The sequence below is a fragment of the Camponotus vicinus genome, unplaced genomic scaffold (genome assembly GCF_025532165.1).
Source record: "Camponotus vicinus isolate PSW18456_S1 unplaced genomic scaffold, iyCamVici1.0 SCAF_10, whole genome shotgun sequence".
Taxonomy (NCBI): domain Eukaryota; kingdom Metazoa; phylum Arthropoda; class Insecta; order Hymenoptera; family Formicidae; genus Camponotus; species Camponotus vicinus.
In genome coordinates this window covers 13,006,019-13,020,493 of record NW_028141946.1, presented here as the reverse complement: position 1 = coordinate 13,020,493, position 14,475 = coordinate 13,006,019, and the positions used below count along the sequence as shown (strand labels likewise).

At 37.3% G+C, this 14,475-nt stretch overlaps 2 protein-coding genes across 2 annotated transcripts; one reads left to right on the top strand and one right to left on the bottom strand.

Annotated features, from left to right (window-relative positions):
- Positions 1-1,574: 1,574 nt before the first annotated feature.
- On the bottom strand, positions 1,575-2,357 carry LOC145960086 (uncharacterized). The gene has a single exon (XM_083079356.1). It carries the CDS (start codon positions 2,355-2,357, stop codon positions 1,575-1,577), a length of 783 nt encoding a protein of 260 aa, XP_082935482.1.
- Positions 2,358-8,678: 6,321 nt separating this feature from the next.
- On the top strand, positions 8,679-12,742 carry LOC145960085 (uncharacterized). Its single transcript, XM_083079355.1, has 2 exons — positions 8,679-8,696; positions 12,182-12,742. Exons 1-2 carry the CDS (start codon positions 8,679-8,681, stop codon positions 12,740-12,742), a joined length of 579 nt encoding a protein of 192 aa, XP_082935481.1.
- Positions 12,743-14,475: the final 1,733 nt, after the last annotated feature.

Here is a 14,475-nt window from a genome sequence, read left to right as displayed (position 1 = left end):
GAATCAAACTTGTAACCAGCAGCATAGTAGTCTCGGACTTTAGCGCCCGAGCTACGCCGCTTAGGGGAAAGGGGGGGAATGCGGGCCACTTAAGGAAAAATGAAAATATTTTAAGAAGTATTGCAATTATTTATTCGACAATTTTTTTGTTGCTTTGTACAACTAAAAAGCAATCAAGTTACATAGCGTTCTTCTTCCTATCATTAACACAAATTATATTATATTAATTTGAAGAAAAAGTAGATTTGGCCCTTATTACCCACAGGTTGGGGTAATGAGATCCATCAAAAGGGGCAATGCGAGCCAAACTAACTAACAGTCTCTCTATACAAAATAAACTTTTGTTTAAACAAATAAACGCTAAAATTATAAAATAAAAACAAAACAAATAAAAAGTCTCTTCTTTTAACAAAATAATAAAATCAATTATTGAGAAAAATGAAAAATCACATTAATAAAAGTATCTAAACCTATTAATTGAATTGTTTGGTACAAAAATCACATATGTAATTGTTTGGTTTGTCACAACCAGTGCATTCTTTGTGCGCCCATTTACCACAGGCACGACAGCGATACCATATTTCGTTGTTTTTGCCCTCTTCTAAGCAAATCATGCACTCAGTCTGGTCGGATGTTTTGGAAGGATCTGACAAATAAACTTCAGCTTCATCATATTCGCTCTCACGTTCATCGATCGAGGAATCTGAGAAATTACTGCTAAATAAGCTTTTCTTCACTTGGTTTCGTCTATTATTTGTCTTTTTTTTCTTATTTTCTTTGCCCTTTAGAATCTTCTCGTTGCGTTTTCTAGCTTTCTCCTCAAAAATTACTTTTAACGGTGTTGCTGTAAGTATTTCTGAATGCTGCTTTTGTGGTCCTTTTCTACCCTTACCTATACCTTTATTCTTTTGTATTGAGGGCAAAGGTGATAGATTGTTTAGCAGAGAACTAAATGATTCCACATTTTCTTGATTTTCAAACCTGCTTATTGGATTCTCGTGGACGACAACATTAGAGCTTTCAGCATCAGCGTTCATGACCATGCTTGTAGTTGTAGGCGATGCGAAACTTGTAGATGGAATTGCTTCTTCGATATCCTGTCTTTCTACCACTTGATTGATAGGTATGGCCGATTCCTCAACAAGCGTTTCATCAAAATCTATAAAATCTTCATCGGTGAATTTTCCAGGATTCATTGGAAAAATCCCGGTCGCTTGAAATCCAGATATTCCTTTTTCGACTGAAGCTACTCTAATATAGGCTTTGTTAAAAAGTCCCGCTATCTCATAAGGCGTTATTTTCTGAAGATTGTGTGACTTAATAAATAAATCGCATTCTTTGTGATAAGCTCCTTTAAGTGGTCCAAAGAATGTCACATCTAAGAGCTGCATTCTGTGGGAAGAATGTGGTGGTAACGATAGCATGATTATATTATTTTTTTTACAAAAATTATATGCTTCCAGAGTCGCGTGGCTGTTGTGGTTATCTAATATTAATAATACTGGTTTCTCCGGGCTTGGCTTAACAAAATCTTTGAAATGGTTCAGCCATTTAAGAAAAATTTGTTCAGTCATTCATCCATTTGGCGTGCATTCGTAAACAGCTGCTAGAGGGCCGCCTTTCTCCAATTGAGGCGAATGATGCTTTCTTGGAAAAATAAAAAGAGGTGGAACATAAGTTCCAGCAGCACTCATAGCGCATATGACCGTAATGTTCTTTCCTCGTTCCCATGAAGTAATTGATCCAACTCTTTTTTGACCCTTTGGAGCCAGCACCATGCTGGGGTCCTGTACAGTTGTAATCCCTGTTTCGTCAACATTGAATATCTCATGACATTCAAATTTGAATTTAGTCATCACCATATGAAGGTTAGCAAAAAATCGATCTACTTGATTCTTATTGAACCCAGTAATTCTGTTTATACTAGTTGCTTCAGGTTTTCGGACGCTAATTTGCGGATTTCTTTTCAAAAATGTATTTATCCAATCACGCCCTGCTATTTCTTTTTCGCGATTGAAAGTGTATGGTATTCCTAGGCTCTCAGCACATGTGTAAGCTATCTTTCGTAATTGTTGGCTAGTTAAACCATGAAACATGTTGCTCATTGTAAGCAAATGATCTACAAGAATGCTTTCTTGTTCTTTACTGAACACAGCGTGTCTACCTAATCTTGGTGATTCAAAGGTCTGTCGTCCTCCAGCTTTTTTCAATTTCCTTTGCAAAGTACTGTATGGAATATTAGTTTTTTTGGCTACCTTATGTATTGATTGACCTGGTTGAACTAGGTCAGCAGCTGCCTTTAGACTTTCAGCTGTCCAACTAGCCTTCTCTGTTGTTCTTTTACGTGTTCTCGGCATCTTAAACAATACAAAATACTTCTATGATACCAGGGGTAATAGGAGCCACCTGTGAGGGCCACTTGGCCCTCATTACCCCTAGAACCGTTAATTTCTTTAGGTTATAAAAATCAGAAAAATTTGCAAATAAACAGAAAATCAAATATTATTATCATAAAATACATTAACGACATAACATTATGAAACCTAAATAATGTGCAAAAGAAAGTGGCTGAATACTTACTTTTTCGATGAAAAAATACGAAAAATAACAACAGAAGACGTGATTTACAACGTGCGCTCGCTGTAGCTTACGTGCATGGACTGGTGCGACGAACCATTGTTTGTTGGAACGGCGGCAGGGAGGGGTTTCCTCTCCGCCGAATCTCAACTGTTTATGACTGTTAGATATACCTAAACAACGCTGGCTCTTATTGCCAACAGGCTCCCATTACCCTCCGCTCCCCTACTCGATGATCGGTCTAAATTCACTGGTATACAAGATACGGTATATTTTTAAGTTGGTTTTTTTCAAAAACGGCTGAGCGTTGCGTCCTCTCGCTTTCCTCAAATACTTCTTTAGTGGATTACTATACACAGTTAAAATTTTTTTCAAATCGGTGTTCCGAAGGTCGCGCCCTCCCCTTGTTAGATGCCTCGTCTATCTCGACGATATCGTAATATACGGATCGAGTTTAGAAGATCATAATAAGCGTCTAAAGGAAGTACTACAAAGACTGCGAAAAACTAATTTAAAATTGCAGTCGGACAAATGCGAATTTTTACACAAAGAAGTAATTTATTTAGGGCATATTATTTCTGAAAACGGTATATCGCCAGACCAATCAAAATTAACTGCGATAAAAGAATTTTCAACGCCGAAAAAGGTAAAGGATATTCAATCCTTCATAGGACTCGCAGGATATTACAGGAAATTTATTGAAAACTTTTCAAGAATTGCTAAACCGTTCACAAAATTAACGAAAAAAATCAGAAAAGTTCGAATGGACAACGGAGCAACAAGCAGCATTTGAACTGCTAAAGAAAAAGTTAATGACTGCACCAGTATTAAAGTACCCTGACTCTACGCAAAAATTTATAGTGACCACCGATGCGATCGGAGCAGTGTTATTACAAGGAAAGATAGGCAACGACCGACCGATTGTATGGGCTGTAAAACACTTTAAACCATACGTATATGAAACGAAATTTAAAATTGTGATTGATCATAAACCTCTAATATGGTTGTTTAACGTAAACGACCCCGGATCAAGACTAATCCGATGGAGATTGAAATTAGAAGAATACGACTATGAAATAATACATAAGACCGGACGAGCAAATGCGAATCCCGACGCATTAAGTCGCAATGCGATACCGGGATCCTCAAATGAAAAGAATAACCACGAAGTCTTAATAATAGAAGAAGAAGAAGAAGACGAAGAAGAAGAACAAGAAGACGAAGCAAGCAGCGAACATGCAACAGAAACATATACAGAAGAGGAGAAAAAACAAATACTCTCCGAATATCATGATGCACCTATAGGAGGGTATCAAGGAATAGAACGGACAATAAGAAAAATCCAACTTCAACATAATTGGAAAGGCTTAACAAAAGACGTCGAACGATATATTGCAAAATGCGAATCTTGTCAAAAAAATAAATTATCGCGAAAAAATAAAGTACCGTTAAAAAGTACGGATACGCCTAGTAAACCGTTCGAAAAATGCGCGTTAGACATTGTCGAACCGTTAACGATTACTACTATATATACAGGGTGTTTCAGACCACCTGTACCACCCATTTAAAAACTAGAGAAGTGGTTATTTCAAAAAAGTAAAAACATTTTCTTTATAAATCGAGTGCGCTCTATCGAATGGTGATATTTTCAACTTATGGTTCCGGCCGGAAATAGGAGATTCAGACTGGAAGTGCATTTTTTTAAGTGGAACCTAATATTTTTTATTACATATTCTTGTAGCTCATCTCGAGAGCTTTCCAAAACATTATAATTAAGTTAGTTTTCATTAAGTACTTTCCGAGTTATGAGGCTTAAAATCATTTCTTAATTTTACATAAACCATAAAATATCTTGTAAAATATTTATTTTTCGATTATCTTACCTTAATACTTTTACGTACAAAATAATGAGAGGAATCAATTGGTGTAAAGAAAACACAGTTATTTTTAAGAAGTAGTTATTTTTAAGAAAAAAATATGTAATTGTTAATTGTAAATTAAATATTTTTTCTTTACACCAATTGATTCCTCTCATTATTTTGTACGTAAAAGTATTAGGTAAGATAATCGAAAAATTAATATTTTACAAGATATTTTACGGTTTATATAAAATTAAGAAATGATTTCAAGCCTCATAACTCGGAAAGTACTTAATGAAAATTAACTTAATTATAGTGTTTTGGAAAGCTCTCGAGATGAGCTACAAGAATATGTAACAAAAAATAGGGGGTTCCACTTAAAAAAATGCACTTCCGGTCTGAATCGTCTATTTCCGGTCGGAACCAGAAGTTGAAAATATCACCATTCGATAGAGCGCACCCGATTTATAAAGAAAATGTTTTTACTTCTTTTGAATAACCACCTCTAGTTTTTAAATGGATGGTCTGAAACACCCTGTATATACAGGGTGTTTCATTTTAATCCGACCAGTTGAATATCTCGAAAACCAAGCCCGGGAGAGAAAAATATTTAAGACAAAAGTTGTTTGGTTTCGAGGGGGCCATAAGATGGTATCATTGGTTTGACCTTGAAGAGTCATTTGAAGGTCACGTGAAGGTCACTTCAATTTTTTTAAATGGAACACCCTATATATTTTTGCACACTCTTGTAGCTTATCTCGAGAGCTTTCCAAAACACTATAATTAAGTACCTTTTCGTTAAGTACTTTTTGAGTTATGAGGGTTGAAATAATTTCTTAATTTTACATAAACCGTAAAATATCTTGTAAAATATTCACTTTTCGATTATCTTACCTTAATACTTTTATGTACAAAATAATGAGAGGAATCAATTGGTGTAAAAAAAACACATAGTTGTTTTTAAGAAAAAATATGGAATTGTTAATTGCAAATTACATATTTTTTCTTAAAAACAACTATGTGTTTTCTTTACACCAATTAATTCCTCTCATTAATTTGTACATAAAAGTATTAAGGTAAGATAATCGAAAAATGAATATTTTACAAGATATTTTACGGTTTATGTAAAATTAAGAAATTATTTCAAGCCTCATAACTTGGAAAGTACTTAACGAAAAGGTACTTAATTATAGTGTTTTGGAAAGCTCTCGAGATAAGCTACAGAATATGCAATGACAAATAGTAGGTTCCATTTAAGAAATTGAAGGTGACCTTCATGTGACCTTCAAATGACTGTTCAACGTCAAATCATTGTCACCATCTTATGGCCCCCTCGAAACCAAACAACTTTTGTCTGAAATATTTTTCTCTCCCGGGCTTGGTTTTCGAGATATTCGACTGGTCGGATTAAAATGAAACACCCTGTATATATATACAGGGTGTCCCATTTTAACTTGGACAGTAAAATATCTCAAAAACTAAGCCCAGCAAACAAAAATGTTTCAGACAAAAGTTATATGGTTTCGAGTGGGCCATAAGATGGTACCATTGGTTTGACCTTGAAGAGTCATTTGAAGGTCACGTGAAGGTCAACTTTAAAATCTTAAATGGAACACCCTATATATTTTTGCACATTCTTATAGCTTATCTCGAGAACTTTCCAAAACACTATAATTAAGTACCTTTTCGTTAAGTACTTTTTGAGTTATGAGTCTTGAAATAATTCCTTAATTTTACATAAATCGTAAAATATTCATTTTTCGATTATCTTATCTTAATACTTTTATGTACAAAATAATGAGTGGAATCAATTGGTGTAAAGAAAACACATAATTGTTTCGAAAAAAAAAATGTAATTTGCAATTAACAATTATATTTTTTTTTTCGAAACAACTATGTGTTTTCTTTACACCAATTGATTCCTCTCATTATTTTGTACGTAAAAGTATTAAGGTAAGATAATCGAAAAATGAATATTTTACAAGATATTTTACGGTTTATGTAAAATTAAGAAATTATTTCAAGCCTCATAACTCAAAAAGTACTTAACGAAAAGGTACTTAATTATAGTGTTTTGGAAAGCTCTCGAGATAAGCTACAAGAATATGCAATGACAAATAGTAGGTTCCATTTAAGAAATTGAAGGTGACCTTCATGTGACCTTCAAATGACTGTTCAACGTCAAATCATTGTCACCATCTTATGGCCCCCTCGAAACCAAACAACTTTTGTCTGAAATATTTTTCTCTCCCGGGCTTGGTTTTCGAGATATTCGACTGGTCGGATTAAAATGAAACACCCTGTATATATATACAGGGTGTCCCATTTTAACTTGGACAGTAAAATATCTCAAAAACTAAGCCCAGCAAACAAAAATGTTTCAGACAAAAGTTATATGGTTTCGAGTGGGCCATAAGATGATACCATTGGTTTGACCTTGAAGAGTCATTTGAAGGTCACGTGAAGGTCAACTTTAAAATCTTAAATGGAACACCCTATATATTTTTGCACATTCTTATAGCTTATCTCGAGAACTTTCCAAAACACTATAATTAAGTACCTTTTCGTTAAGTACTTTTTGAGTTATGAGTCTTGAAATAATTCCTTAATTTTACATAAATCGTAAAATATTCATTTTTCGATTATCTTATCTTAATACTTTTATGTACAAAATAATGAGTGGAATCAATTGGTGTAAAGAAAACACATAATTGTTTCGAAAAAAAAAATGTAATTTGCAATTAACAATTATATTTTTTTTTTCGAAACAACTATGTGTTTTCTTTACACCAATTGATTCCTCTCATTATTTTGTACGTAAAAGTATTAAGGTAAGATAATCGAAAAATGAATATTTTACAAGATATTTTACGGTTTATGTAAAATTAAGAAATTATTTCAAGCCTCATAACTCAAAAAGTACTTAACGAAAAGGTACTTAATTATAGTGTTTTGGAAAGCTCTCGGGATAATCTACAAAAATATGTAATGACAAATAGTAGGTTCCATTTAAGAAATTGAAGGTGACCTTCATGTGACCTTCAAATAACTCTTCAAGGTCAATCCAATGGTACCATCTTATGGCCCCCTCGAAACCATACAACTTTTGTCTGAAACATTTTTGTTTGCTGGGCTTAGTTTTTGAGATATTTTACTGTCCAAGTTAAAATGGGACACCCTGTGTATATATATATATGTATATATATACATATATATATATATATATATATATATTATATATTATACATTATATATATATATATATATAATGAAAATAAATATTTACTAACTTTCCAAGATAATCTAATTAAATTTAGCAAAGTAATACTGATACCGAATCAAGAAGCGAATACCATTAGTAAAGAATTTGTTACAAAAATAATACTTGAACATGGAATACCGGAAAAAATTCTAACAGATTAAGGAACTAATTTTATGAGCGAGATATTTAAAAATACTTGCAAATTATTAAAAGTAAACAAAATTCAAACAACCGCGTATCACCCGGAAAGCAACGGCGCGTTAGAAAGATCGCATCGCACATTAGCCGAATATCTACGACATTATATAAACGAAGATCATACGGACTAGGATGAATAGATCCGTTCGCGATGTTTACCTATAACACAACGCCGCATACCGCTACAGGATATACACCCTTTGAATTGGTGTACGAACATCAAGCCGAAATCCCGACAGCGTTAACAAAACTGACGTATATTAAACGACGATTACGCACAGGAATTGAAAGAAAGATTAAGAGCAACTAATCAACTCGCGAAAGAACATATAAAAGAAGAAAAATTTAAAGCTAAAAAACAATACGACAAAAATACAAAAGAAACACAATTTAAAATAGCAGACAAAGTGTTAGTCTATGACGAAACCTTACGACATGGAAGGTCAAAGAAACTAGAATCGCTATGGACAGGACCGTATACAATTTTAGAGAAAAACTCCGACGTTAACTATACTATAAAAAGAAGAAGAAAAGCGATACGCATGCACATAAACAAATTAAAGTTATTCATCGAGCATTAAGAATAAAATAAAAAACTCACCCAGGCGAGCGACCACGTCCAATCAGAGGCATCCTTTCTCGTAGCCGAGGAAGAGGCCGTTGAGGAGTATCCACGGCAATCGCGTTTAATTCCAAAAGTCGCTGGAAGCGACGATGCCCACGTAAGTTGATGAAATCTTGAGCCTCCAGGTCACGAACCACCTCCAGGCCGTCCCATAACCATGGCAAACCAGCCACAGGTACAGGCATCACCTCCCGCATGACGCGTACACCAGTATTTGTATTCACGGAAATACGTAAAGATAATGGACTGTTAAGGAAGACACGCATACATGCCCGCGCGAAACGGTCGCGCGGCAGAAGCGAACCACATAAAACGTCACTAACACCAATAAACGAAATAATTTCTCATTTAAAAGAAGCCGTCTTACAATTACCACGAGGTTCATATTTTCCGTTCGAAATATAATATGACGAATGATTAACAATAGAAAATTACATGAAAGTAAGCGCGTATTGCGACAAAACAAATATATATAAAATATATAAAATTCAATAACAATAGTTGCGCAACCAATGTATAATATTTTGAATGTAATACCGTTACCAACGTATAATTATGTAAAAAAATTTGCATATACGAAAATAGATAATAGATTAATTGCAGTAAATAAAAATATGCGTATATATGTAATCCTAACAAAACAAAACCTAAACCTAAACGATTGTAATGAATGTTGTAAACGGGAAATGTATTGTAATTAAAACAAGGATAGATAGATACATGTGTATTTAGGAGATAGAAAAACTCCGTTTAGAACCTTCGTTTTTCTTTTCCAACGGGGGAAGGGTGTTATAGTCTGAAGGACTATAACTTTATTTTACCGTTAATATAAATTTTATAATTAGAACGCGATAGAATGTTCGCGAATCGCGTAAAACCGTCACCTCAGCGAACCACGCGCGAGTTCGCCGGAAACGCGAAAATGCCAACGAAGGGTTACGACTTTGAACCTCCTTCGCTTGCACTTAGACTTGACCGCCACGAAAAATCTTCCATGACCGTGTATAGTCATGTCGCTAAACGATCTCTTTCAAAATACCCCCAAAAACGAGATGTTAAAAACCGTCCATCGCGAGTCCGCGGCGGACTGTCGTTAATAAAAGATCAATAAAATAAGAACACGTAGAAGGGCTAGTCGCTACTTAGCGTATCAAATTATAAAAGAAAAGTTAATGACAAAATTTTATAGAATTGAAAACGAGACTGTGGATATCAAGGATAGAGGCTCGTATTAAATAAAGAAGATATATATATATATATATATATATATATATATATACATACAGGGCGATCCTGAAAAACGATCCGTCTATAAAATGACATATTCCTGACACCATTCTAAGACAATTTTTCCTTTACCAAAATTTGATTTGAAGCGTAGTTTTTGAATTATGAGCAAAAATAGTTAGTAAATCACGCGTCGGGTACAGAAGGCAGGCAGGAGCGGCGCGGCGTGCCGCGAGCGCGGGCGCAGCTGACCGCCCGACGGGTGATTATCACCGCATGAGTCGCTAACTATTTTATCTTATAACATAAAATTATGCTTTAAATAAAATTTTGGTAAAGAAGAAAATGTCTTAGAATTACGTCAGAAATACGTGTTGCTTAAAATAACGTTATTTTAATAATGAAAAGTTGTTCCGGATCGCCGGCCGTCCGACGTTGCAATCAGCTGATTGCTACACGCGATGTGTGTATGGCGGAGTGTGTGCGTAAGAGAGAGAGAGAAAGAGAGAGAAAGAGGGAGAGAGGGAGGGTAGGAGGGACAGACATTCATACACACGCACGCACTTTTTTTCTCACTCTCTTTCTCTCTTTTACGCAACACTCATACACTCTCTCATTCAGTCTCTCACTCACACTCTCTCGATCACTCACTCACTCACTCACCTGCTTACTCACTTGCTCATTCACCTTGTAGCAGCGTAGCGAATCTTCATGCTATGTATTGTTGTATCTGCTGCACGGTTATGATTGCTAGAGATGCGCGACACATTGAAATTTTTTCGATTATTAGTCTCACACTCGATTGACACAATACAGATTACGCGATAACGAGTTTACTGTTTATTCACTCACTATTGATTTATCGATACCAAAAATTACTTTCAAAGAAACGCGAATGCAAACAGCACATGACTCGACGCGAAGCGACGGACCGCGGAGACTGCGCGACCACAAGAGTTATGTTGCCAGAAACGCGACACGCGACATCTAACAAACGACTTGCGCGTGGCGCGTGATTGACGCGAGATAAGACGAACGATCGGCTAAAACCTTCGCATTGCGAATGCGGTAGAAAACATGAAACGTATAATGACATACTTAAAAAATTAATTATTTATAATAAATAATTATTATAATAAATAATTAATTTTTTAAGTATGTCATTATACGTTTCATGTTTTCTACCGCATTCGCAATGCGAAGGTTTTAGCCGATCGTTCGTCTTATCTCGCGTCAATCACGCGCCACGCGCAAGTCGTTTGTTAGATGTCGCGTGTCGCGTTTCTGGCAACATAACTCTTGTGGTCGCGCAGTCTCCGCGGTCCGTCGCTTCGCGTCGAGTCATGTGCTGTTTGCATTCGCGTTTCTTTGAAAGTAATTTTTGGTATCGATAAATCAATAGTGAGTGAATAAACAGTAAACTCGTTATCGCGTAATCTGTATTGTGTCAATCGAGTGTGAGACTAATAATCGAAAAAATTTCAATGTGTCGCGCATCTCTAGCAATCATAACCGTGCAGCAGATACAACAATACATAGCATGAAGATTCGCTACGCTGCTACAAGGTGAATGAGCAAGTGAGTAAGCAGGTGAGTGAGTGAGTGAGTGATCGAGAGAGTGTGAGTGAGAGACTGAATGAGAGAGTGTATGAGTGTTGCGTAAAAGAGAGAAAGAGAGTGAGAAAAAAAGTGCGTGCGTGTGTATGAATGTCTGTCCCTCCTACCCTCCCTCTCTCCCTCTTTCTCTCTCTTTCTCTCTCTCTCTTACGCACACACTCCGCCATACACACATCGCGTGTAGCAATCAGCTGATTGCAACGTCGGACGGCCGGCGATCCGGAACAACTTTTCATTATTAAAATAACGTTATTTTAAGCAACACGTATTTCTGACGTAATTCTAAGACATTTTCTTCTTTACCAAAATTTTATTTAAAGCATAATTTTATGTTATAAGATAAAATAGTTAGCGACTCATGCGGTGATAATCACCCGTCGGGCGGTCAGCTGCGCCCGCGCTCGCGGCACGCCGCGCCGCTCCTGCCTGCCTTCTGTACCCGACGCGTGATTTACTAACTATTTTTGCTCATAATTCAAAAACTACGCTTCAAATCAAATTTTGGTAAAGGAAAAATTGTCTTAGAATGGTGTCAGGAATATGTCATTTTATAGACGGATCGTTTTTCAGGATCGCCCTGTATATATATGTTTATAAGTATAGAAATATATACGTATTAACCATAAAACATTTGAATAAAAGTACTATAAAATATAAAAGCTTGACGGCACCGAGGATTTACATTGGGTTTCCCCGGCTACCCCACACCCCGTGCTAATCCCGACACAACAGACTCAATACGAGGCGAAAAATCGATTGAACCACTTAGAGGCATTATGGGAAAGATGCCAATGGCTACACGTTCGGCTTCTTTAGGTGACTACGACCGAGGAGCAACGTACCGTTGGATACTTTACCGCGGAGGAGTTCTATGATGCTGAGGATGCCTACCATGAAGCTGCGGATTATCTCGCCGATCTTATTGGTAAACTCTCCCACGGCAATCAAAACGTAGCTGCTTCGGTAAGCGGTATCTCATTACGAGAATCTTCCAATATGATGTCTTTACAATTACCTCGCATCTCGTTACCGAAATTCTCCGGGAAGTTCGTCAAGTGGGAGAACTTTCGCGGACTATTCGAATCACTTGTCGGATCGAAAGAATCGTCAAATACGCAAAAATTGCATTATTTAAAAGCCAGTATCACGGGCGATGCCGTGTTACTAATAAATCACATTCAGATTGCGGATACGAATTACGAGACTGCGTGGAATCTACTTGTAGAAGAATATAATAATCAGCGCGCTATTATTCACGCTTTTGCAGAATTGCCGATTATGAAAACCGAATCTGCGGTCGAGCTGAAAAATCTGCGTGATACGATTGCCGCGTCATTAGTCGTGTTAATTAATATTGGAAGACCAGTTGATAAATAGGATGATTTACTCGTTTATATCTCTAAAAAATTTATACCACGCACTCGTAACGAGTGGAATTTGCAACGCGATAAATCAAGCGCTTATCCGACATACGAAGAAATTCGTGATTTTATGACTATGCGTATTCGAGGTCTTACGGATCTTTCTAAATCAAAGGAAGATGTAACGGCTAATCAAAATAAAAGTTCAAATCGCGCCTCTGTAAATAATGTAATCGCCGATAAATGTTTAAATTATTCTGGCAATCCACCTGTTCGAAAATCATAAAAATCATCCCGAATTAAATTTCTCATAATATTCTATAATTCGAGAATTCGAATATAACGGGCGTCAAGAATCTTCTCGAGTTTTCGATTCTTCAGAAAAACTCGACCGTTCCCGTTATCTCGCATTTTTTTCATCGATCGAGAAACGCTGATCATAAACATTCGCAATAACATTGTCAACCGTCGACAAAATCAGCGTAGCGTACGGGCATGCGCGCCCATACGTCACGATTAGCTGATTGCCAATCAGCTGATCGAAAAAGGTTGCGCGCATGACAATTAAAGAATTGTCTACGTCGGATTTCATCGGCGGCCAATTGTACGCCGCTCCATGAGGTCACCGCTAAAGTACAAAATTTATTGGGCCACGTCGCAACGGGCCCAAAATTCCGCTCGCTTTATAACGGGCACCGCACGCGAGCAAGTCGAAGTCTCGCACTTTTCGCCAAATCGCTTTTGTTAAACCGCTTCGCTTTAGAAAACCGCTGATTAACCGCTTATAACGACCGCTTATTCATCTGGACAACCGCTTTATCTTCGTTTTGATAATACGCTAATTGAACTGCTTTATACGACCGCTTACGAATTCGGAAAACGCTCTTGTTTCGCTACACTGCTCGAGATACCGCTCGCGAAAACCGCGCTCACTTTGTTACACCGCTGTTTCGCGAACACAATCGCTGCACTAAACACTTGTTTTACTCTTGACTCCAATAAACGTCAGTCTTTTTGTGTGAACGAGGCACACTTTTTTTCGCTGAAAGACCTTCCGTTCCTAACGTCGCACTGTCGGATTCCGCTCGCGAACATTTTTGGTCCTTCGAGCCGGATTTATCATCCTCATCCGCAGTTTCGTGGGTGACATCCACAGTGCCGATCAGTTTTGTGCAGTGCAGTTTCCTGTAAAGACAAAAAACAGTGAAAATGAGTGCTGATATAAAGGTGCTACTGGAAGCTCAGTACGACATCCACGGACGAATGTCTCGTTCCGTGGACAACCTCCGGAAGATGGGCGTCTCCAACATCACCCGCGACGCCATCCAAGCTCGTATCACCATACTGGACAACCTCTGGAGCAAGTTGGAGGCCCAGCACGAACTCGTCAGGTCGACTCTAAAGGATAGATACCATGAGAGTGAATACGCCAAAACAAAATTTATTGATACCGCCGAAAACACTTACGTGACGCAACGCAGCACGCTAACCGGCTACGCCGAGAGACTCAAGGGCGAGGCGCCCACCGCGTCCAAAAGTGCCAAATCCGGAGCAGGCTCCAAGAACCTCGTTGCCGCGCATCAAACTCCAGACGTTCTCGGGCGCGTACGAGGATTGGCCCGCGACTTGTTCTTGTCGATAATCGGCGACAACTCGTCCATATCAGCTGTCGAAAAGCTCCATTATCTCCGCTCCTGCCTCCAAGGACCTGCGGAGAGATTGGTTAGCCTATTATCTGTCACGGGAAAC